The 24,834-nt window shown below is 44.9% G+C and overlaps 1 protein-coding gene across 6 annotated transcripts in view; it reads left to right on the top strand.

Annotated features, from left to right (window-relative positions):
- LOC137504419 (nuclear RNA export factor 1-like) overlaps positions 1-24,834 on the top strand; it is a 122,037-nt gene that overhangs the window by 51,819 nt on the left and 45,384 nt on the right. For all 6 annotated transcript variants that reach the window (XM_068232827.1, XM_068232825.1, XM_068232823.1 and 3 more), the window contains 7 exons: positions 1,016-1,123; positions 2,876-2,985; positions 3,062-3,098; positions 13,205-13,273; positions 14,351-14,406; positions 16,469-16,576; positions 21,745-21,803. In XM_068232827.1, the coding sequence (XP_068088928.1) occupies positions 1,016-1,123; positions 2,876-2,985; positions 3,062-3,098; positions 13,205-13,273; positions 14,351-14,406; positions 16,469-16,576; positions 21,745-21,803 (547 nt within the window). The remainder of the gene's footprint in view (positions 1-1,015; positions 1,124-2,875; positions 2,986-3,061; positions 3,099-13,204; positions 13,274-14,350; positions 14,407-16,468; positions 16,577-21,744; positions 21,804-24,834) is intronic.

Here is a 24,834-nt window from a genome sequence, read left to right as displayed (position 1 = left end):
AAATCCCTAATTTACATTTTGACATTTATCACATGGTGACATTTTTACTACTGGCAGGTGATGTAGCTGCTGCTTGCTGTTTTGGCAGTTGGAAACAGCTGTAAACAGCTATTTCCCACAATGCAACGAGGTTCACAGACAGGAAACTGCCAGGAGTGCCACGGTCCTCAGAGTTTCTTGTGATAGGGGTTTTACCACAATATCAGCCATACAGCGCCCCCTGGTGATCCGTTTGTGAAAAGAAATAGATTTCTCATGTACACGCTACACATGGCTGCGGCCACCTCTTGCTCCGGGCTCCCTCCTCTGTCTATGTACCCCTTGTGGTTGCCTAGTAAGGGCATATGGTTTGTCTTCTAATTGTAGACAAAAATCATCTAGCCAAAATCTTAGCCACTCGCCTCAAGCAAGAAGTCTTCTCTCTTATCTCTAGAGACCAAGTTGGCTTTATGCCCTATAGTCAGGCAGGAGACCGTGTAAGACGCTTTATACACCAAGCGCATGTGACGAATCAGCCCTCTTTCCTTTTATCATTAGATATTACAAAAGCCTTTGACGCGATTTCTTAGACGGATCTCATCACCACATTGAAGAGATGGGGCTTTGGAGATCATCCAATCAAATGGATAAAAACCCTTTACTCCACCCCATCAGCCTTTGTGAAATATTATGGCTTTAAATCCCCATCCTTTAAAATCAATAGAGGCACCCGACATTGATGCCTCCTATCCCCACAAATCTGTACTGCCCTTGCGCAGAATGCTCCTGGCGGCAGGAGCCTGCGCAATGGCGACGACTCTCCAGTTGCCCGGCCGGAAGAGGGTTGCTGCGGGCAACTGGAGGAACACTCAGTGATGGTGCGGGCACAGGGCAGCTGCAGGGGGCTGGTAGAAGCCCCAGGTAAGTTTAAACTCGTTTTTAATAAACGTACCTTTTTTTCTTCCTTCTAATGGCTGGGCGTAGCTGTACCCTCTGTGTGATATGATTGGGTAACGAGGCATCTCTTTTTCCGTAGCTTTGGCGTTTGGACCTGAGTCACAACCAGCTATCAGATCTCTGTGAATTTATGCACCTCTTCAACATCACACCTCAGCTGAGGGCCCTCAGCCTCGCCCACAACAACGTGAGTGCCCTTATTGAAGCTGATGGACCTAAATGTTGAAAGTGTGTCCTTATTCACCTTTGGGGTGTGTGTGTGTGTGTGTGTGTGTATGTGTGGTTTTTTTTTTGTTTTGTTTGTTTTTTAATTATAGTTGCAAACTTTACTCAGTGCAGATTTACTTCTTTAGTCCTCTGTGATCCCTCACCGGCAATGTGAGTTAAGGTGCCCATGTATTGGGCAGATCGACCATGAGACAGATCTCTCTCTGATTGAATCTGATCGTAGAGACCGGTTGCCTGCCCATACACCACAGAACGATTTCCAATAGATTTCAGCATGAAATATATTAGAAATCGGCCTAGTGCTGCCACCTCCCTGGCCACCCCCCAAGTGTAAAATGCCCCCTTCGGTGCCCGTGCTGTTAATTCTCACCTGTTCTTCTGGCATGACTCCCAGTGACCTCAGCTGTTACTGCGTGCCACGTGTGGGACATTGTGGCGCCACGTAATACAGGCACTTGTGGTAACGGCGGAGGTCACTGGGGGTCGCATCAGAGGAACAGGTGAAATCTTCAATGGGGTGGGGGGGGGGGGGGGCAGGAGCAGACAGACATTGTATACTTGGATCAGCTGCCTGAAATCTATCGAGACATCAAGCAGGTGGACATGATGCGGCACCAATTTTTATCCAATACAATCCATGAATTGGATGGTCGATCGGCCTGCAAGATTGCTACATGTATGACCACCTTAGGAGCTCCAAGATTATCCGATGTCAAATATATCACTTTTAATAAGCCTGGTCAGGAGCATGCCTACATGCAAATTCAATACAGATTGTTTACAGTTTAGTACTGGTCAAATCACATGCTTTTTCCCAGTTTGACCCCCCTTTTTTTTAAGCTGCATAAAATGTATATTAAATGTCTGTTCGGGTGCTGAGAGGCGCTAGCTGCTTCCTGCACCAGACTGTCACTGCTACAGGTTTTGCCCGGGCAATTCAGTCTGAGTCTCTCCCCTTTGCAGTCCCAATAGCAACAGCCCCACACTGCTTTAAAGTAACACTGAACCTTCTTGAGGAAAAAAAAATCAGATACTCGCCTTTGGAGAGGGAAGGCTCTGGATCTTTTACAGCATGGCATCTTGCTGATTTCTTTGCATTCAGTAGTGTCTGAATCACACACCTGAAACAAGCATGCAGCTAATCTTGTTAGATTTTTGTCAGAAACATCTGATCTGCTGCATGCTTGTTCAGGGTCTGTGGCTAAAAGATTTACAGGCAGAGGATTAGCAGGACTTCCAGGCAACTGATATTGGTTAAAAGGAAATAAATATGGCAGCCTCTATTTCAGGTTCCCTTTAAGAGGGAAAGGAGCTTCTTTTGAATACATTTCTGCCCCTAGTTGCATCAGCAGCTGATTGTTGTGCTGTTACTGTAGAATATTACTTGCCTTGTCATTATTGTTGTGCTGTTACTGTAGAATATTACTTGCCTTGTCATTATTGTTGTGCTGTTACTGTAGAATATTACTTGCCTTGTCATTATTGTTGTGCTGTTACTGTAGAATATTACTTGCCTTGTCATTATTGTTGTGCTGTTACTGTAGAATATTACTTGCCTTGTCATTATTGTTGTGCTGTTACTGTAGAATATTACTTGCCTTGTCATTATTGTTGTGCTGTTACTGTAGAATATTACTTGCCTTGTCATTATTGTTGTGCTGTTACTGTAGAATATTACTTGCCTTGTCATTATTGTTGTGCTGTTCTCTAGTTGCGGCACATACAACAGCTGAAGCACATCAATAACCTGAACCTCACGGAGTTGTGGCTGCAAGGAAACCCGCTGGATCAGTCTATGATGTCCCGTCCCGAGTATTACAGGTTTGTGGTCAAACTTAGACCTTCTTGTAGCTGGTGTTGTTGCCGTCCACTGACTTCTGGTTTGTTTGTTTTCCAGAATAGTAAACGATCACTTTCCCGCCATCCAGCAGCTGGTATGTATGCAAAGCACCTGGCATCAGTATATAATATTGTTTTATAGAACTTAAAGGAGTCATCAGGCAAACTGACCTAAACCCAAACTGAAGTAAAACACACGTCTGCGTGTAACTAACCTTTTTCTCTGGTAAATCGCATTCCCTGTTCTCTTTCAAAATGTATCCTTTTCCCAACGGTTAGCTCCGGTTGGGGACCTGACCTCGATGTCGTCCTCCCCAGCGACCCGGAAGTGCTTGCTCACGCAGGCGCAGTACTCCTTTCCTATCTGCAGGACGCTAGCGCTGTGAGCTCACAATGCGTGCTTCCGTAAGTGTTATGTACAGCTGCGCATGCATACTAGAGCCGCCGGAGGAGGGTTTGACCTTTCCTTCGGCACTCGCAAGCCAAACCCTCCGCTTCAGCTGCCGCCCACAAAACACCCACTTCCTTCAGCGTCCGCCTAGCATCGTATGCGCTCCCAGCATAGTTTATAAAAGAATGATGATCAATTAATCTCTCAGCCTCCGCCTGCCTGCACGTCTCATGCACGGATGAACTGTGCTGGGAGCGCGCACGATGCTAGGTGGAGGCTGACGGGAATGGGAGTGTTTAATGGGCGGTGGCTGAAGCTGAGGGTTTGGTTTGCGAGTGACGAAGGCAAGCTCTAACCTTCCTCCGGCAGCTCCAGTACGGGTGTGCAGCCATATGTAAATGTACGGAAGCACGCCTTGCGCACCAACTTCCCCTTGCGTTCCGGATATAGGAAATAAAAATAGCTGAAGAGAAGGCAGTCCAACTTCTGGGGCATGGTATGCTAACTGCCCGAATTGCGGAGCATCTGAAGAGTTTTGGGGGAAAATAATGATGCGATCCTGCGCAGAGTATAATGAGGAACAGCGGCAGGTAGGCCATTTAAATCCGATATCAGTTTGCCTGATGACTCCTTTAAGAGGTGTATTGCCATCTGTGATATGTCAAAAGTTATAACAAGAAATACCTATATAAAGATATTTCCACGGTACAGCAGGTATTTTCTAATTATGCAGATCAGTGTGCAGCGGCAACTAATTGCAAAACCTCCGGGCACCGTTCCTTTTCACTTCTTGCATCTCCCAGCTGCTCTGCTGCATCCTCATATGGCTTCAGATGTGTCACCTGATCTGCGCACATGCCCCAGTAACAGTAGCTGTTATCCACACCACCCCACGCCATCATGCAATCAGCTGGTACCACGCTATATTGCTGGGCTAGCCGGGACTTGTGCACGATTGCTGCAGCGGGAGAGAGATACACGCCTCACCACGCGTATCAGCCGTTTCCAGCCTTAGTCATGTGATCAAGCAGCGGAGGTGGCATCAGAGTCTTTATAGCAGCTTATGCGTATGCATACTTTTTACAGATAGTTTGTACTTCATCTTGTGGTAGTTTTACTAAATGCATTTATCCCCAGGCCACGTAGAGAGTCTTTGTGAACAGCTTATGTATATGCATATTCTTGTACGGATAGTTTATAGTCCATCTAGTGGTGATTTTACTAACCACATTTATTCTCACTTAGATTAAAGAGACACTGAAGCAAAAAAAAAAAAAATTAAAAAAAAAGATGAATTTCTTGTGTAGTACAGATAATTACTAGAACATTAGTAGCAAAGAAAATATTCTCATTTTTATTTTGTTATTTATTTTTTTATAACATTGCATAATTTCTCTAATATTTGCAGTTTACACACAACTCAGCATTCTAAATGATTTTACAGAGCAGGCCAGTGAACTATTGACCTGTCCTCTGCAGAAGGACAGAAAAACAATACAGTGACTGACAGTTGAGATGACAAGTTTCAGAAGACAGAGCTCTCTGTGACTTTGAAAGTCATGGAGCTCAATGGTTCTTTTGCATAGATTACTGGAGTTTAACTCTTCCTGTGCTGGAAACAATATTAGACTTAAATCTCTGCTCCTAATGTTTTATTTCTTAGCTTTACTACACATACAAATCATTATCATAATTTTTTTTTCCGCTTCAGTGTCTCTTTAACCAGGCCTTTTCATATTCATTGCTGACCACATTCATAGATTGATGTAGGTAAATTAAATTCCATCTTGTAATCATTTTGATGGCCATGAGAACTACACATAGCCCATGTTTCTAATTCAACTAATATTTTACAGTATTTTTCTATACCACTTTTTGTGAAACTTCATGTGAACAATGGACGCACTTTTGTCATTTCTCTAGTCTAACACAAAAAGCTTCATGCAATTCGGTAATAACTCGAGTATCAACAAACACTCGCCAGATCACTCAATATGAACTGATGTCGTGAACATGGTCAACTTTTTATAATAATTATGTATATACAGTGGAGGAAATAATTATTTGACCCCTCACTGATTTTGTAAGTTTGTCCAATGACAAAGAAATGAAAAGTCTCAGAACAGTATCATTTCAATGGTAGGTTTATTTTAACAGTGGCAGATAGCACATCAAAAGGAAAATCGAAAAAATAACCTTAAATAAAAGATAGCAACTGATTTGCATTTCATTGAGTGAAATAAGTTTTTGAACCCCTACCAACCATTAAGAGTTCTGGCTCCCACAGAGTGGTTAGACACTTCTACTCAATTAGTCACCCTCATTAAGGACACCTGTCTTAACTAGTCACCTGTATAAAAGACACCTGTCCACAGAATCAATCAATCAAGCAGACTCCAAACTCTCCAACATGGGAAAGACCAAAGAGCTGTCCAAGGATGTCAGAGACAAAATTGTAGACCTGCACAAGGCTGGAATGGGCTACAAAACCATTAGCAAGAAGCTGGGAGAGAAGGTGACAACTGTTGGTGCAATTGTTCAAAAATGGAAGGAGCACAAAATGACCATCAATCGACCTCGCTCTGGGGCTCCACGCAAGATCTCATCTCGTGGGGTGTCAATGGTTCTGAGAAAGGTGAAAAAGCATCCTAGAACTACACGGGAGGAGTTAGTGAATGACCTCAAATTAGCAGGGACAACAGTCACCAAGAAAACCATTGGAAACACATTACACCGCAATGGATTAAAATCCTGCAGGGCTCGCAAGGTCCCCCTGCTCAAGAAGGCACATGTGCAGGCCCGTCTGAAGTTTGCCAATGAACACCTGAATGATTCTGTGAGTGACTGGGAGAAGGTGCTGTGGTCTGATGAGACCAAAATAGAGCTCTTTGGCATTAACTCAACTCGCTGTGTTTGGAGGAAGAAAAATGCTGCCTATGACCCCCAAAACACCGTCCCCACCGTCAAGCATGGGGGTGGAAACATTTTGCTTTGGGGGTGTTTTTCTGCTAAGGGCACAGGACAACTTAATCGCATTAACGGGAAAATGGACGGAGCCATGTATCGTGAAATCCTGAACGACAACCTCCTTCCCTCTGCCAGGAAACTGAAAATGGGTCGTGGATGGGTGTTCCAGCACGACAATGACCCAAAACATACAGCAAAGGCAACAAAGGAGTGGCTCAAGAAGAAGCACATTAACCACCTGGGCGGTATGGACGAGCTCAGCTCGTCCATCACCGCCGGAGGCTGCCGCTCAGGCCCTGCTGGGCCGATTTGCGCCAAATAAAGAGCAGCACACGCAGCCGGCACTTTGCCAGCCGCGTGTGCTGCCCGATCGCCGCCGCTCTGCGGCGATTCGCCGCGAGCAGCGGCGAAAGAGGGTCCCCCCAGCCGCCTGAGCCCTGCGCAGCCGGAACAAAAAGTTCCGGCCAGCGCTAAGGGCTGGATCGGAGGCGTCTGACGTCAGGACGTCGGCTGACGTCCATGACGTCACTCCGCTCGTCGCTATGGCGACGGTGTAAGCAAAACAAGGAAGGCCGCTCATTGCGGGCTTCCTTGTTTATTCTGGGCGCCGGAGGCGATCGGAAGAACGCCTCCGGAGCGCCCTCTAGTGGGCTTTCATGCAGCCAACTTTCAGTTGGCTGCATGAAATAGTTTTTTTTTAATTTAAAATAAACCCTCCCGCAGCCTCCCTGGCGATCTTATCAGAACGCCAGGGTGGTTAAGGTCATGGAGTGGCCTAGTCAGTCTCCGGACCTTAATCCAATAGAAAACCTATGGAGGGAGCTCAAGCTCAGAGTTGCACAGAGACAGCCTCGAAACCTTAGGGATTTAGAGATTATCTGCAAAGAGGAGTGGACCAACATTCCTCCTAAAATGTGTGCAAACTTGGTCATCAATTACAAGAAATGTTTGACCTCTGTGCTTGCAAACAAGGGTTTTTCCACTAAGTATTAAGTCTTTTATTGTTAGAGGGTTCAAAAACTTATTTCACTCAATGAAATGCAAATCAGTTGCTATCTTTTATTTAAGGTTATTTTTTCGATTTTCATTTTGATGTGCTATCTGCCACTGTTAAAATAAACCTACCATTGAAATGATACTGTTCTGAGACTTTTCATTTCTTTGTCATTGGACAAACTTACAAAATCAGTGAGGGGTCAAATAATTATTTCCTCCACTGTATACATATCTATTGTTCCCAAATGGAAAGCAGAGGATTACCGCTCTCTGTACATTGAGACAGTGCTGGAACACAGGCAGCCAGGCCCAAGCAAAACTGAGCAAAAGGAGAGGATGGGCCGCACGAATGTGTCATAAAGCCAAATTTATTTAGGACATGATCCAGTACAAAAAGGACAAGACTGCCATGTTTCGAACCCCTGGTCCTTAATCATAGTCAATTTCTACAGCTCACAACACAAGGTTTAAAAAGTAGTGGCAATCGGCATGGGGCGTGGGCCAGCCCCCATGAAGGGAAGGAACGAAACCCAAATGCTCCAAACCCCATCAGATCGACACCACCCAAGCGTAATTAAATACACATAATCAATATAAGAAATTAAACCACATGAGACAAATAAAAACAGGAGCAAAGTATACAATGTACAAAATGGAGTAACAATTGACATTAATCATGAATGGTTTCCCATATAATATACAAATTACCCCAGGAAGACACACATAATGTAGAACAAGGGTATGTATAGTGTATAAATGTAGGTTCGTCACTCTATAATTAGTTAGCCTGTAACGAGGGCCAGGTCCCACCGCACATTGAGTCCATTAGGGGCTCTAGTTCCCAAATGGAATATTCAGAGTGCTTCCCTCTTACGGATGAGAGCCTGTAAATCGCCACCCCTTTTCGGTAAACAGACTTTTTCAATACCCTGGAACACAAAAAACGGACATGTCGCCTCCATGTACGGTGCGGAAGTTTCTAGCCACATTAGTTCCCAAATGAACGAAGGGGAGGACGAGGAAACAGGAGGAGTCAACAGTAACAATTTGTGGATAATTCGACCATTCATGCATTGTAAAAAGGGCGCAAATCATTAATTATTGAGACCCCCGGGTGCCAGAGTCCATAGCTGGTACATCCAACGGGTCTCCGTTTGTTGAATTTTTTTTTACATCGCTGTTTCGGTAATAATACCTTTCTCAAAGGGCGGTGGAGGCTCCTCTCAGGCTGCCAGGCCTGAAGGGCTTTAATCTGGCATGATCTATGCTTTGGATGAGGTGTCCCATGTTGTGGTGGTTGCGACCCATTTCTGGTAGGTTAATAAACAAGCAAATGAAAAGTGCTGTAGCCATAACTGAACACATATCTAAGAGAGCAGGTGAACAAGGGATAGTTATAGATAAACAGAAGCAAAGTTCTATCCAGCAAATAATAGGTCACTAAATTGTCCCATTTGTAATAATACAGATTCACCTAAAATAATAAACTAGTGGATGTTGATCGCAACACTGCCTCAACAGTAATCTAGTGTGTGTGCAGCAGTCCCCAACCTTCCCCGATGCGTCGGCAAGACATCTGATCTGCGGGAACATCTCGCATGAATGCTGCCATTGTTCTCCTGCCTTACAACCCCCCCCCCCCCCCACATTGTGCTTTAATGCTTCGTTCATTGTCCCTCTGCCCCCTCTATAATAACAGCATGTGTTGCTAGCCTGTTAGCTGTACATCGAGACCTGAACTGTTGAGGGATGGATTCCGGTTTCCTGCTGGGTGACAGTGATTGCATGTGTGTACCTAGCTAAGAAATATCGATCCGCACCTGCTCAAGCAGTAATGACGTGAGTGTGCGGAGGCTATATATATATATATATATATATATATATATATATATATATATATATATATATATATATATATATATATATATATATATATATATATATATATATATATATATATATACATAACATAACATACCTAACATACCATACCTAACATACATACATACATACATACATACATAACATACTATACCATACCTAACATAACATACCATACCTAACATACCATACCATACATAACATACATACATACATACACAGTATAGACACGGGGGGAAAAAAGCTTTCCCCTTTAAAGTGAACCTAAACCGTACTAAATAAAAAATGTTATTTACTTGGGGCTTCTACAAGTCCCCCCACATCCATTTTGTGCCCTCGCCGGTCCTCAACCATCCTCCGTTCCCCCACCACGGCTTAGTTTCGATTCTGCTGGTGGTTCACTGAGCCTGTGCAGCCATGGCCGAGTACATCCTCGTACGCGTTCACGTTGGCGAGAGCGCCCTGCACCGGCGCAGTACAAGGTTTTCTCTTACTGCGCCCGTGCAGGATGCTCTTGTCAATGTGAGCGCGTACGAGGATGCGTGCAGCTACAGAGGTGCAGTGCACCACCAACTGATCAGTCAGCAGAATCTAAACTAATGCACAGCGGGAGAACGGAGGATTGTTCAGGACCGGCGCAGACACAGGACGGCTGCGAAGGGCTGGTAGAAGCCCCAGGTAAATTAAACTCTTTTTTTTTTTCTTTCTTTATACCATAGTACGGTTTAGGTTCATTTAAAGCGTATCTCCAGCCTTCCTGTTAAAATCCAGCAGCCTTCTTGTAAAAGAAAGTTCTAGTTACCTATGCTGCCTAGTCCCTCAAAGACCCAAAATCACCAGACTTCCAGCGCCTTGCTCCGCCTCCCCAAAGAAAACCGCCAAGATGTTTACTGTAGTAAACATCTTGGCGTTTTTCTGTGGGTATGGAGTAGAGGCGGGGCCACGCGCTGTAAGTCTTTGGGATGTCTTCCACAAAGCAGCTAATTTTGGGTGCCGGGATGGAGTGCCTAACCCTAACCACCCCCCTACCAGGCGGGGTTAGGCAGTTTAGCTATCAGTAAATATTACCGATTATTTTTCTATGGAATCCAGCAGAATATCGCTAATTGTAGCGGTATTCTACTAGCAGCAATCCCCTGTGACTTGCGCTGTCATTTCATGTGTGGTGGTGGTGGGTGGGGCAGTGTTGCTCACAAAGGACCCCCCGCACAGGTGAACCTGGGTTCAGTGAATACATATAGTACCTAATGTGGGCTGGAGTACTATACAATGCAATGTGCTGAACGTGATGGAAAACAAGGCAGGAAGTGAAAACACAATATAAATAAACCTCAATCCATCCAAACTGATAACTGAGGTGCCGTTGTGAGAGTGACTGTGAGGAATGGTGGCTGTGCACACAGTGCAGAAAGCTTACATGACACAGGAAGTGTGACACTGGCAACCAGGGAGAGGATTGGGATAGGCAGCAGCAGCCCTGCCGGGCACTTCCCTCATTGAAAAAGCGGCAAAAACGCTGCGGAACTAGTGGGGTTCAGGGAATCTCGAGCTGCTGCCATCCCGATCCTCTCCCTGGTTGCCAGGTTCACACTTCCTGGGCCACGTAAGCCACCTCCCCAAGTGTAAAATGCCATATTTTTTTTTTGCATCATTTTATCTTTTGATCATTGCAAACAATTATTGCTTCAATAAAATGACTTCATTAAGAAAATCAAACTCATCAGATCAAGACACAGAACTGCCAAGATTATAATTATCCAATTGCTGCTCTTGTGATTTCCAGCTTAAAAAACAATTGAATGGATTCTGTAACACAGTACGACCCGCTGATACGAGCGCCCACTGATCAGCTGCTATGACGTCAGTCGGGGACTACCTCTTCTGCTCTGTGTTCCTTTAGCAGAGTAGGCACAGCGGAAGCAGCAACATTCCCATCTGGTCCGTGGTGGCCTGCGGTAATCAGCGATGTGCTCTCCCTTCCCTGTTTCTCTAATGCTGGCTTCTCTTGCATCGTGTAGGAAAAGCCGGCACTAGGAAGGAGCAGTGAAGGGAGAGAGGACGTCTCTGATTGACGCGGTGCCCATGGACTAGGTTAGATATGTTACGGCTGTCATTGCTAAAGGTACAGGGCTGGAAGAGTGCAGGAAGCATGGGCACAAGAGGCACAGCAGGGTTAGTACCCTGGGTCCGAAAAACTCACCCATTCCGCAGCGCACATCTTACGAAGCCTGGTGTGATCTCAGGCCCCTAGAAGGTCTCATTTCGCTATTATATTCCCTACTTTCTCAGCCCCCTGACATATGCAAGCTTAGGACTATGACAACTTGGGAGTCGGAACTGGGAATCACACTTACCCCAGAAAGATGGTCCAAATGCTATACTACCCTTACAAAAGGAAGCACCTACTTCTCCCATATCGAAACTAATTACAAAATCCTACATCGAACATACATTACCCCTTTACAACTACATAATATTGATCCAACCAAAAGTAACCTCTGCTTTAGAAACTGTGGGAGAGTAGGGGACATGCCCAATATATGGTGGTTTTGTCCAGTAGTTCAAACTTACTGGGCCAAAGTTACTGCACTTATAAATACAGCGCTGGGAACCGCCCTAGGTCCAGACCCAGGGATCCTTCTGTTTGGAGATAAGCCCCCTAAGTGGAAGCATCCCTCTCATCGATTTGCACAACATATAGCCAGGACTGCCAGATCCCACATTGCAAGACAGTGGATGCAGCATATGCTCTCCATTCATCTAACTGATATTATCTTAGACATGATCTCTGAAAGGATTCTTGCAATCATTAACGATACCTTTGATGCTTTTATTAAAACATGGCAATCTTGACTAAATGCATCAGACCTGATTGGTCTCCGTTTATGTGCACTATCCCTGTGACATCCCTCCTAGTGCCATACTGAACCCATAAATGTGCTGATTTCTCTCAATAATGTTTATACAATATCGCATTCCATACCCAATGGCTATCATTCATAAAGCATTTCTGCATGCGGAAATGCTTAAAACAGCTGACTTTACCGACCACTCAGCAAGTTTGACATTCATAAAGGCTCTTTCCGCATGAAAAGCCGACACTACCGAGCAGAGCGATAAATCACCGCCTTGTGCGGTGATTTTCGTAACAAATGTAACAAAATGTTAATTCATAAAGATCACCGCAAGCGGTATGAGGACGGGAAATACCGCTCCCTTGGATGTGGCGATAACAATGTAAGTGAATGGGGACACAGACCTCCCAAGCAGCTGCAGTAGAGCGGAACACGGAGAAATGTATCAACTCCGCAGCTTCCTGTGTCTCCGCAAGCCTACCGACAGCCTAGTTCGGGGAATCTCCGCACTGCTATCGCAACTAGATACATTTTTATGAATGAGCAGCCAGAAGTCTAAAATTCCGCCAGCGGTGTTTTCCCGCATAGATTTACTTTACCGACAACAGGTTTATGAATGATAGCCAATGATTGCATACCTGTTACCGGTTATGTTTTTGTTCTAACTGTTCTACTATGTTATTATTCTATACAGTCCCGATGGGGACATGCTCACAATTGCTGTAACAAATTACTTTTTTGAGTAACCCAATAAAACTTTATTGAAACTAAGAGGCACAGCAGGGAACGAGGCATAGCGAGACATAGGAGGCACAAAGGGGAATATAAGGTGGCACAAGGGAGACTGGGATATGAGGCACAGGGGACAGAGATGGCATGGTGTTCCAGCGGATTCAGGTTAAGAACGAACCTACAGTCCCTATCTCATTTGTTAACTGGGGGACTACATGGTACGCTTGATTTCGACTCGCTTCAATCAAAATATTCATTTGAAAATAAAACCGATGGTTGTTATTGTGGCCACCATTGTGCTTCTTTTTGTCCATTCAGCGATATTGGATTGTCCCGAGCCTCGCACTGGTATGCACTAACAGACCTTTATCTTCTGTAGGATGGGCATTTGTTGAGAGGAAATGTATTCTATGAACCAGTGAAAATCCAACCGCTCCCTCTAGCCAAGGTAAGGACTTTTTATTCTGCTGAAAACTGGCTTTTTAGAAGTGCGGCGATGTAAATATTTACCTCGCCAGGATCCAGTGCAGGCGTACTAGCGGCTTTTCGTTCTGGTAAGGCAGAAATGGCCGAACCCGATTGATCCGCTCTACTGCGCAGGCGCGAGTCCTTTCGCGCCTGTGCAGTAGAGCGGATCCGGTATTTCTGCCTTACCCGAAGGAAGAACCACTACTGCGCCTGCGCTGGATCCCGGCAAGGTAAACTTATCAAGCCTTGTCGGGGGAGGGTTGCGGGACGCTTCGGAAGAGCTAGCGCTGGATTGCCTGCAGCTACAGGGATGGGGGAAGCCTTATTGGTTACTAAGGCTTCCCCTCCTGAGGCGAGTACCCCCCGGAGATGTTTTTTTTAGTACAGGTTTTCTTTTTAAAAAAGTGCTTATCGTGATCGGTCGGGAATCGTCAGCATGTACAGTGATTTTTACCATGCTAATTGCGGTAAAATCGCCCATCTAAGTGAGAACAGGCACTTAGAGAACCGCTATCGGTCTCAGGCCTACATTAAAAACTTGCACTTAATTTTTACCCTGCCACTTTCATGCCAACCAGAGCAAATCTGATTCCTGCAATGCTGACCTCATTGGTTAATGGACAGCAGGAAGGGGCGGGGCAAAACTCCCAGTTAGAATTCAAGGAAGTTAGGTAGGGTAGGTTCCTGATCTGTAAGAGCATAGGAGAGGAGTGTCACAATGGTAGTAAAGTTTACCTGAACCCTCATTACAGTGTTTTCACCACCCAGTATACAGCTGATACTGGTTCAGCGACCCTTTGTTACAGTTTATTTTCAGCCTGTATTTTATTTTTTATAATGCAACATCCAAAAACACAGCAAAAAGTAATTACATATGGAGAGTGTAGTTTCACTTATATTATTGCGAGCTTCATTAGTTTACAACAGCAGTAAAGAAAGAAACATCGCTGATCATAGAATTTGCAAGTCAGACCAGAAGATGGCGCTGTGGAATAATGAAATGTTTTCCCAAATTTCTTCTGCTCCTAATAATACAGACATGTATCTTCTGTTCCAGGGAAGCTTCTTTCCGAATGAAGACATCAGAAACTCCTTATCAGACTTCCTGTTTCAGTAAGTTCCTCGTCAGTGTTTGGACTTTACTTGCCAGTGATCTCAGTCAGCATATTTAGGAGCGATGGACGATGAATAGAGATGCATACAATGTTCGCAAGGGCTAACAGACAAAGTTATAGCACACGGTTAGGGTATACGATACATGATCATGTGATTGTACAGAGACCTCACAATTCAAGTCTGAGTTATGCTGGGAATACACTGTAAGATTTTGAGCCATTTAGATGGCTCGATAATTTCCGACACTTTCAATCTCGCGCCCAATCGTTTCTGCGCTCGATTCTGCATGGGGAAGAATGAGAAAAGATAAGAAAAACAAATGGAAGATAAGAGAATCGCCCGCAGAATCGAGCGCGGAAAATGATCGGGTGTGGAATCGAGCGGCAAAATCGACCCGTGTATTCCCAGCATTAGATTTTCTGTTAAAATTACCTGCCCGATAGATCATTTCCAACGTGTTCTATCTGCCTGGCAATTAGGCATTGTTCTACTCAGCAGAAGATGACCAGAAGACAATGCACCAGAGATAATGCTCATTCTTTACAGAAAATAATCTAACAGAAAATTGTATGGTGTGTACTAGGCATTAATGCTGGGAATACACCATACAATTTTCTGTTAGAATGCATAATTAGATTTTCTGTAGAGACTGGTCATTAACTCTGGTGCATTGTCTTGTGTTTATCTCCTGCTGAGTAGAACAATGCCTTATTGCTCGGCGGATAGATGGTTAGATAGATAAATGTCTAACATGTTGAACGTTATCTATCTGGCAGGTAAATCTAACAGAAAATTGTATGGTGTATTCCCAGCATAATGCTGGGCATACACGGCTCGACGCAGGATTATCAATCGAGCCACTGATGGCTTGATTGATAATATCCAACGTGTCCGATGACCGCGAGGATCGATTCCGTGCTCGATACCCGCGGGCAGACAATAGCGGCGAATCAAGTGGAAGATAAGAAGCGCCGGCAGGGACGAGCGGGAATCGATCCGGGCGGACGAGCGGGGACGCAGCGGGAGTCGATCTGGCAGCTAATCGGCTGCTGGATCGACCCGTGTATGCCCAGCATAAGCCCCATCTACACCATACAATTTTTTTATTCGATTGATTCGATTCAATCCAACATGTCCGATCGGGATTCGATTCAATTTGCCATTGTTTTGCAATGGCAAATTGAATCGAATCCCGATCGGACATGTCGTATTAAATCTAATTAATGAATCAAATCGGACAAAAAACTGTATGGTGTAGATGGGGCTTTAGAGAAGGATGTCATTGGGGGGGGGGGGTCAGAAGATCAAGGATGACACGGAGGTAGGGGGGAGACGCTGGGTAGGGCTGTGGAATAGGGGCCTTGCTGAGGGAGTTAAGGTGCAGTAGAGGAGGCATAGAACATCTTAAACGGGTGTATTTTGAGGGCTCGCTCAAAGGTGTTAAAGGGAGGGGGGGTCACTGTGAGTTTTGCAGGGCGAGGGGAGGCTTACACGACTGCCAGCCACAAGCACTATTTGGCTGCTATTACATGATGACCTCAAACGGTGGCATTACCTGGCAGCATAAAAATGTCTCCGCATCGAAGGATGAGAACCGTCATGCTCAGGTGCAACGCCCGTCTGTCCGCCGCCGGTACTGAGCGATAGCAATTGCCTGGCCAGTGAATGTCAGGTGGTGACCTCACAGCCTTCATGCTGCCCGTGCAAAAGGGGCCTGGAAAAGTGTACTCCTGTGTATGGTTTAAATGTGCCACTGATTAATGATACAGCATATATCCGCATTTATTTCATACCATTTTCATGGTCATATCACCTTAGTATATACACTATAAGCGATTTGTGCCTATAAAGATTGTAAACTAGCTGCTTTGTGTGCCGATCCCCCTACCTCCAGAATGTACAATATAAGCCGTTACCGTTTGCCTGTACTGATAGTAAACTAGCTGCAGTGTGTGCTGATCTCTGTTTAAATAATCCTCATTTGACATGTTTTTTCTTCACTTTTGTTTGAAAATTGTGTGTCTGCAATTGCATACAGATTCTTGCTTTAATATTGTAGGTATTACACTCTATATGACTCTGACAATCGTCAGTCCCTTCTGCCGCTGTATCATGAACATTGCTACTTTTCTTTAAGCATTCCCAGCGTCAGCTTCACAAAACTCTGGTAGGTATATTGTGGAGCTTTTATTGTAATATGGAAGATTAGAATATTAGAATATGATTAGCAGCCAAAACCTTTTTTTTTCTGTAGTTTATTAGAGTGGGGTAAGATAAGATTTGTACATTTCTCTATTAGAAGGTCTGCGGCTCACACAGATGGGGGTAATAGTTGCTTCTAATTTCGGCTTGCACGCAAATTGTTTACAGCTCGGAATTGGGCAAATGCACTTGTCGATTTTTAATTGGACCATTTTTAATTCGCCATGGAAAATGCAACTTCATTGTATTACTGCGAGGAGAACGCCAGCACATACCACTGAGGCTGCATCTGAAATGACCACCAGCTCAGTGTGCAGCACCTAAATAGATTTTCTGCACACTTCGCATTCAATTCAGATGCAAATCATATGCAAATCTGCTACTACTTATTATGCAAACAGGAAACTCAGGAGGAGGGACTGGGAGCAGCTAACCTGGCAGTTACATAGTTACAAAGTTAAAAAAAAGGTGGGGGGAAAGGCTGCGTGTCCCTAAACACATGTTGCAATTGAATGGTTAATCGCACAGGCATACACCGCCTCTGTTAGACTGAAAAGTGCATGCCCTGCATACTAGACAAGTGCTAACATTTATTAAACTAGGAGGAACTTTAGCTTCCAATATGGTTTGCATGCAAAGTATATTATACTAGACACATTAGCGCCACGGTGAGGCAAACCTCCGGGCAAGTGACCTAACCTAAATTTAAAACCTTGGGAGCAGCTAAGCAAAAAAAAATGTGTAACTTACATTTTGTTGAACAGCGAGGAGAACGCCAGCGCATACCACTAAGGCTGCATCTGAAATGACCACCAGCTCAGTGTGAAGCACCTAAATAGATTTTCTGCACACTTTGCATTCAATTCAGATGCAAATCATATGCAAATCTGCTACTACTTATTATGCAAACAGGAAACTCAGGAAGAGGGACTGGGAGCAGCTAACCTGGCAGTTACATAGTTACAAAGTTAAAAAAAATGGTGGGGGGAAAGGCTGCGTGTCCCTAAACACATGTTGCAATTGAATGGTTAATCGCACAGGCATACACCGCCTCTGTCAGACTGAAAAATGCATGCCCTGCATCCTAGACAAGTGCTAACAGATGCAGCCTTAGTGGTATGCGCTCGCTGTTCATTGTATTACTTTCCTATAGGGACAGGGCTGTGGAGTCCGAGCAGTTTTGGGTACCTGGAGTCGGTGGTTTCAATAAACTGAGGAGTCGGATGATTTTTGAACCAAATCCATAGCCTTTGTGAACATTAGACTAAGGAGTGGGAGCAATTTTGGGTACCTGGAGTCGGAGTCGGTGGTTTCATAAACTGAGGCGTCGGATGATTTTTGCCTCCACAGCCCTGTATAGGGATGAGCGTCCTGTACTGGAACCCTGTTCTGAATTATTTAGAACAGAACAAACATTTCAAGCACAGCTAATAGTGGCAGGGGTTGTTAACTTACCCTTGGCACCGCTTCTGTGCGCTGCCCTCCATGGTGCGCAATCAGCTGTGCTTGAAGTTCTATTTTGCATTTTCTACTATCCTATATAGACTTACGCTGCAGAAGTCTTTTTTTTTTGCAATTTAACCATGTTCTATTTCTATTTCATTGTGAAAACTTCTAAGAATTTCCCAAAGTTGACGGTGCCCTCAAATTGCTCTGTAGAGTACTGCTGCTATTAAAACTGGCTAGGTCGGCGGAAAAAGATCATTGGTATGCCCCTACCCTCACTGGCCCTCCTATACAGCTCAAGAATGCGCACTAGGGCACTGAAGATTGCCAGCGACCCCTCTCACCCAGGTCATTGCTTCTTCAGCTCACTTCCAATAGGCCGGAGGCTACGGGCCATCCCAACCCGAACCACCAGACACAAACTTTTTTTCCCTCAGCCGTCAGCCTCCTGAACTCCCTTCACATACTGCCCCTCCAGTCAACCTGCTCTTCAGACTAACTGTTCCATCTCCCCCATGCAGATTTTGATGTACTTTTGCGAATTTTTTATGCATACTGTGATTTTTGATCTGTGTTGTATACTGTGTTTTTGTTCTGTTTCTCCTTTCTAGCTCTGTTAACTGCATACTTAAACCTAACTTTTGTAACTATGTTTTTTCGAGCTGCGTATGTACTGTGCCAAACCCAATTCCAGGCAGGACCCAGTCATGCTTGGCGAAATAAACGTTTCTGATTCTGAGTACCCTTGTTTCATGAGCTGCACAGGGCAGAAGCCCTTCTTACTCATTCAGAACACCGGGACTAATCCATTGATCGGTGGCAAACACTGATGCTCCTTTCTGTGGGCTGCTTCACGCTGCAAGAGATTTTAAAAGCTCTTGCTAATGTAATGCTATGGGTGTGATGCCACTTGAGCGATATGATTTTATAAAAATCACCCATAGCATTGCATTAGCAAGAGCTGTTCAAATCACTAGCGCTTAGAAAGCTCTTGCAGTGTGAAGCAGCCCTTTCAGTTAAAGTAGATCTTCAAGTTTCACTTACCTGGGGCTTCTACTGCCCCCCCCCCCCCCCCCCCCCGCAGACGTCCTCAAGGATCCTCCGGCTAATGCCACGTGGTACAGCACTTGTGGTAATGGTGAACACGTGGGTTACAGCGGAGGAGTGGCCAGGAGTTGTACACTGGTGGGTAGGTGAGAAAGGGGGGGCAGTTAACATTAGTGGGGCGGCCAGGCAGGTGGCAGAGGCGTCGCTAAGGGCTCTTTCACACCAGAGCCCTTTTTCAGCGTTTAAACGCAAAGTCTATACTTTGCGTTAACCAAGGTAAAAGGAAAGTCCATACATTTCACACCCAATGCTGCGTTTCGATGCATTGCGGTACGACGCACTCGGGAGCATCTTATCGCCGGGAATCGGCGTTTCCCTGTTGGGTTAATTGATACTACCGCCGCTACTCAGCGTCGCACCGCAGATTCCCGACGACAGCCGCAGGCTACTCAACACGTGCAGGAGAACGGCTCCTGCACGCGTTGTTAGATGTGAAAGGAGCCTTAGCCAATTCCTGATAGATTTCATGCTGAAATCCGGAATCGGTCTGTATTGGTGTATGGGCAGCCAACAGATCTCTCATCAGATTCGATGAGAGATATGTCTCCTGGTCAATCTGCCCATACATTGCTAGATCTATGGGCACCTTTAGAAATGTTGTGGAACGAGTATGTTCTAATCTATAAGCACAAGCAATATGCTGCTTGTCTAATCTTTGCAATATTAAGATACGAACTGAAAGCACTAAGTTTTTGTTCACTTTTATAACACCAGTTTGGCGTTTTGCAATCACAGCACTTTATCGCTACAGCAGTTGGACTAGCCACTGCATTTGAGGGTCAGCCGCCCTCGAGCCACTCTGAACTGGGCATGTGCAAATTCAAAACCGCACATGCCCATTGAAAGAAAGTGCTTGTGCATGTATATCTTTCACGCAGGAGCCGTTCCTTTTACTGGACATGCGCGATTTGGAACTTGCACGTGCCAAGTTCAGATTTGCTTATGCGCAGACTGGTGCACACCAAGCGTTTTTGGTAGCGTTTTCAAAACCGCTGCCGTTTGTGAAAACGCTTGGCTAATGTATTTCAATGGGATGGTGCACACCAGCGATTTGAGGTTTTTAGCAAACCGCAAACGTGGCTCCTGCAGCATTTTTGCGGTTTGCGGATGTGTTTCTACCTCAATGTAAAGTATAGAAAAAGCTCAAACTGCTCTGGAAAATGCTAGATCAGAGCGGTTTTCCAGGCGTTTTTGTTACAGAAGCTGGTCAGTAACAGCTTTACTGTAACAATATATGAAATCTGCTACACAAAAACACTCCAGAAAACGCTAGGCATGTTCAGAAAACCTCTCTAAACATGCCTAGAATCGCTCTGAAAATCTGCTTCAAAAACCTCTAGCGTTTTGCAGATCTGCTCGTGGTTTTTGGTGTGCACTGGGCCTTACTTTGGATTATTCGACTGATGAGTCAGTTGAATATTAAAAGGAAGTGGAACAGGAGGGACCCTGAAGAGAAGGAGCAGCATAAGGGGTGGCGGTAGGAAATCTTGTCCAGCATGAACTTAATTTACAATTTTATTTTTTTTGTACACATCTGGATGCAGATGAAATCTACACCCTGCTTATTCCTGCAAGGGTCGTAAATTTTAGTCTCGCCACATGATCCTATCGCTCACGTCACTGTCAGCTGTCTGATAGACCGCTAAGCCGGTTTCATGGGCTCCTGACCGTGTGATAACTCTGAGCCAATCACAGCGATCACAACTCCATTTTTAAAGAAAAGAAAGTCTCTGGCCCTTAAAGTGAACCTGAGATGATTCACTAGCGCTAATTTATTCTTACCTGGAGCTTCCTCCAGCCCCATGAGCACCGTGGCTTCCCTCGCCGTCCGCTTCAGCCCCTCTGTTCTGGCGCTACAACTCCCGGTAATCTGGTCAGTTGCCGCCAGTTCAGGGCTTGAACAGAGGGGCTGAAGCGGACGGCGAGGGAAGCCACGGTGCTCATTGGGCTGGAGGAAGCCCCAGGTAAGAATAAATTAGCGCTAGTGAATCATCTCATCCAGAGCCGCTGGTGTATAGTGAGCATGTAGCTAATCATTTATTACTGAGCCACATTAACCCAACATGCAGGCAGCCTGTTTCGGACTTCTTGGTTGCAATATCTGTGATATTTGTTAAGGTCCCGTTCTCACTTAGGTGATTAGTTGCCATTTACTGCTAATCGGCGAACTGCTAGCGCAACATTAACTATATGGCAGTGATCTCACTGCCGCGAATGCCACAAATCTCGGGTGATTTGAAGCAGTCGCAAAACACGGTGCATGTAGCATTTTTATTACGATTCTGGAGCGTTCGTGATAGTTTAAAAAATCACTGATCGGGAATCGCGAGTGTACAGTGATTTTACCACGCTAATCGTGGTAAGAATCACCTGCGCAAACCGCTAGTGCTAAGCGCTAGCATTTTGCGTTTACAAGTGTGAATGAGCCCTAAGTGTTGAGAATTTAAAATGGAAGAATTACGAGGGGACGGTGAGCCAACCCCTCAATTTACCCTTTGAACCCATCAGAAGTCCACCCTTTCCCCCGGAGTCCTCATGAAGCTCCTCCCACTGACTGGTTTCTTCATGTTTTTGTTTCAGTTATGAACAGATCAGGGACTACCAGAAGTTCAACCGTAACCTGAAAGCGAAGAAAGGAGGTTTGGCTACTTGTTGCACCTTTTTAGCTTTATTCTGATCATTGCATAGTTTTATTATTTCTGTAAACACATTACTAGGGATGGTCACTAAGATGCACATTTTTCATGTTCATTCTTTCCTGATTTTAGGGTCTAAAAGTGGTACAATTTTTTCATGTGCTTTGAGACCCTAAAAGCAGGAAAAAGACATCCCAGAGCAGGGCTGGATTTACAGCTCCAAAGCCAATGGGCACAGTAGTTCTGGCGCCTTAAACCCCTCCCCTCAGCACAGGCCACACCCACAAGTTACACACCCCTTTTCTTATTAAATAAACCATGCAAAGGTAATGCAGCTATTAAAAAACTCAAGTAGAGAATACCAACAGTATGCAGATCTTACCAATGATACGCAGATTTAACCAAATATTACAACAACAAACAGATACGTTTCTAGGTTAGTGATTAGGAGGGGATTTAGGTGTCGCCATGTAGGTTAGTGTTAATTTAAGGTTAGGCAAGGATTTGGTGTTAGGAGGAAGTTTATCTGGCATTTTACAAGAATAATGTTTAAAGGGGCACTATCGCAAAAATAGTAACCTTTAAAATATATGTAAACACATACAAATAGGAAGTATGTTTCTTCCAGAGTAAAATGAGCCATAAATTACTTTTCTCCTATGTTTCTGTTACTTACAGTAGGCAGTAGAAAACTGACAGAACCGACAGGTTTTGGACTAGCCCATCTCCTCATGGGGGATTCTCAGGGTTTTGTTTATTTTCAAAAGCACTTAGTGAATGGCAGTTGCCAGCATCATTGTATAAATCCTTTTCAGAGAATGTCTTCATAAAAAATAAAAGCCTTGCTGAGAATCCCCCATTAAGAGATGGACTAGTCAAAAACCTGTTGGTTCTGTCAGATTTCTGCTACTTACTGTAAGTGACAGCAACATAGGAGAAAAGTAATGTATGGCTCATTTTACTCTGGAAGAAACACATTTCTTATTTGTATTTACATACATTTTAAATGTTACCATTTTTCACAATATTGCCCCTTTAATACCTCAAAAATCTGTAACAGATGCAGCCTCTATGGAACCACAAGGCTCAGCATGTCCTACACATCAGTGAGATCTAGGGATGAGCATCCCTCATCTGAACACTGTTTACAATAACTCAGAAACTTAACACGAATTTGAAGCACAGCGGACCAAGGGTTAAGTCACCCTTGACACCGCCTCTGGGCACTGCCCTCAATGGTGGTTCCAGCTCACCAGCCACTTCCTCTTATCCGGCTGTGAAGGAGGGAGTATTGTGAGCTGGAGGGCAGTGCACAGAGGCAGTGTGAAGGGTGACCGTACTCCCCATTACCCGGCAAATGTGCTTCAAGTCTGTGTTCTGTTCCGAGTCATTATGAACAACTTTTAGATATACGGAATGAGGCTGCGGGGGTACCCAGAGAGGCCGCATTGTACTTTTACACTGATAGGCTGAATTGTACACTGAGAAGCTACACTGTACAATTAGGCCACATTGAACCCCGAGAGGCTGCACTGTACCCCAAGAGGCCACCTTGTACACTAAAAGCTGCATTATAAAAGTGAACAGTGCAGGTCAGCATGGTTTAAGAGGTCATTCTGGATCTTGGGACTCTACCGGTTTTGTTAGTGTATCCTGGCTCCAGTCCTTCACAAGGGTTAAAGGATGTGTGGAGGAAACTGACCTTCAGTCACAGCTTGTGTGCCAAGCTAACATCCGCTCCCTTCATTCAGGGTTGCTTCCAGTGTGTCTCCCGGCAGCCAGGACTTCCCTGCTCTCTATTGCAGAGCTGCTGGCTGCATTTTTCTGATGAGACACACTGACAGCCAGGAGGAAAGGAGATCACTGTCTGCTCCTGCAGTGGTGCAGCCTGGCAGGAGTGCAGTACTTAGAGACACAGGCCAAGTTTCCTGACAGTTAACAAGGTTATAGACGTGGACGTGCAAAACATTAAAGAGAATCTGTATTGTTAAAATCGCACAAAAGTAAACATACCAGTGCGTTAGGGGACATCTATTACCCTCTGTCACAATTTCGCCGTTCCCCGCCGCATTAAAAGTGGTTAAAAACAGTTTTTAAAAGTTTGTTTATAAACAAACAAAATGGCCACCAAAACAGGAAGTAGGTTGATGTACAGTATGTCCACACATAGAAAATACATCCATACACAAGCAGGCTGTATACAGCCTTCCTTTTTAATCTCAAGAGATCATTGTGTGTTTCTTTCCCCCCGCAGTTTTCATGCACTGAAGTTTCAGGCTGCTTGTTTCTTCCTGCAAACAGCTTTGCCCTTGTCTAATTCCTCAGTATGTGAAAGCCCAGCCAGCTCAGAGGACGATTTATCCAGCTTGTAAAAGATAAGAGAGAAGAGAGAAGCTGCTCTAATCCTAAATAACACACAGGCAGTGTGCAGAGAGGGGCCTGGAAGGGGGAGTTCATAGCAGAACCACAACACTGAAGAACTTGGCAGCCTTCCAGACACAGGCTGACAAGTCTGACAGGGGAAAGATGCATTGATTTATTACAGAGACAGTGATAGTACAAAGTGCTGCAGTAAGCCAGAACACATTAGAATAGCTTTTGGAACTTGTAGGATGATAAAAAACAGGATGCAATTTTTATTACGGAGTCTCTTTAACACGTAATGCAATCAAAACAAACTTGTGCATTGACCTTGTGGGTGGATGTGGTTGTTCTGTGTGGCAGTGGGTACTGTGCCCACTTTGCACCCCTCAGCCAGGAGGTCGCATACAAGAAGTGATTTGATTATATTACAAGTGTGGAGGTGTGTATGATTGCTCATCACGTCTTTAACCTTGTTAACTACTGCCGAGTGCTGAACAATGTGCCGAAAATCTCTCTTCGCTCCCAGAGTCAAGCAACGGGCGGCAGTGCTCACCTCTGGCCGCTTAGTCTCCAGATTCTGCAGACGTCTTATCTTCCGGACTTCTTCCCCCAGATCATACATGTCCAACTTGGAGGTATAGGCCTAGATCACCAGGGAAGCCATATGGGG

This window comes from Hyperolius riggenbachi, chromosome 4, assembly GCF_040937935.1.
Source record: "Hyperolius riggenbachi isolate aHypRig1 chromosome 4, aHypRig1.pri, whole genome shotgun sequence".
Classification (NCBI taxonomy): Eukaryota; Metazoa; Chordata; class Amphibia; order Anura; family Hyperoliidae; genus Hyperolius; species Hyperolius riggenbachi.
The sequence above is the reverse complement of the archived record's forward strand: the minus strand, read 5'-3'. Positions and strand labels throughout refer to the sequence as shown.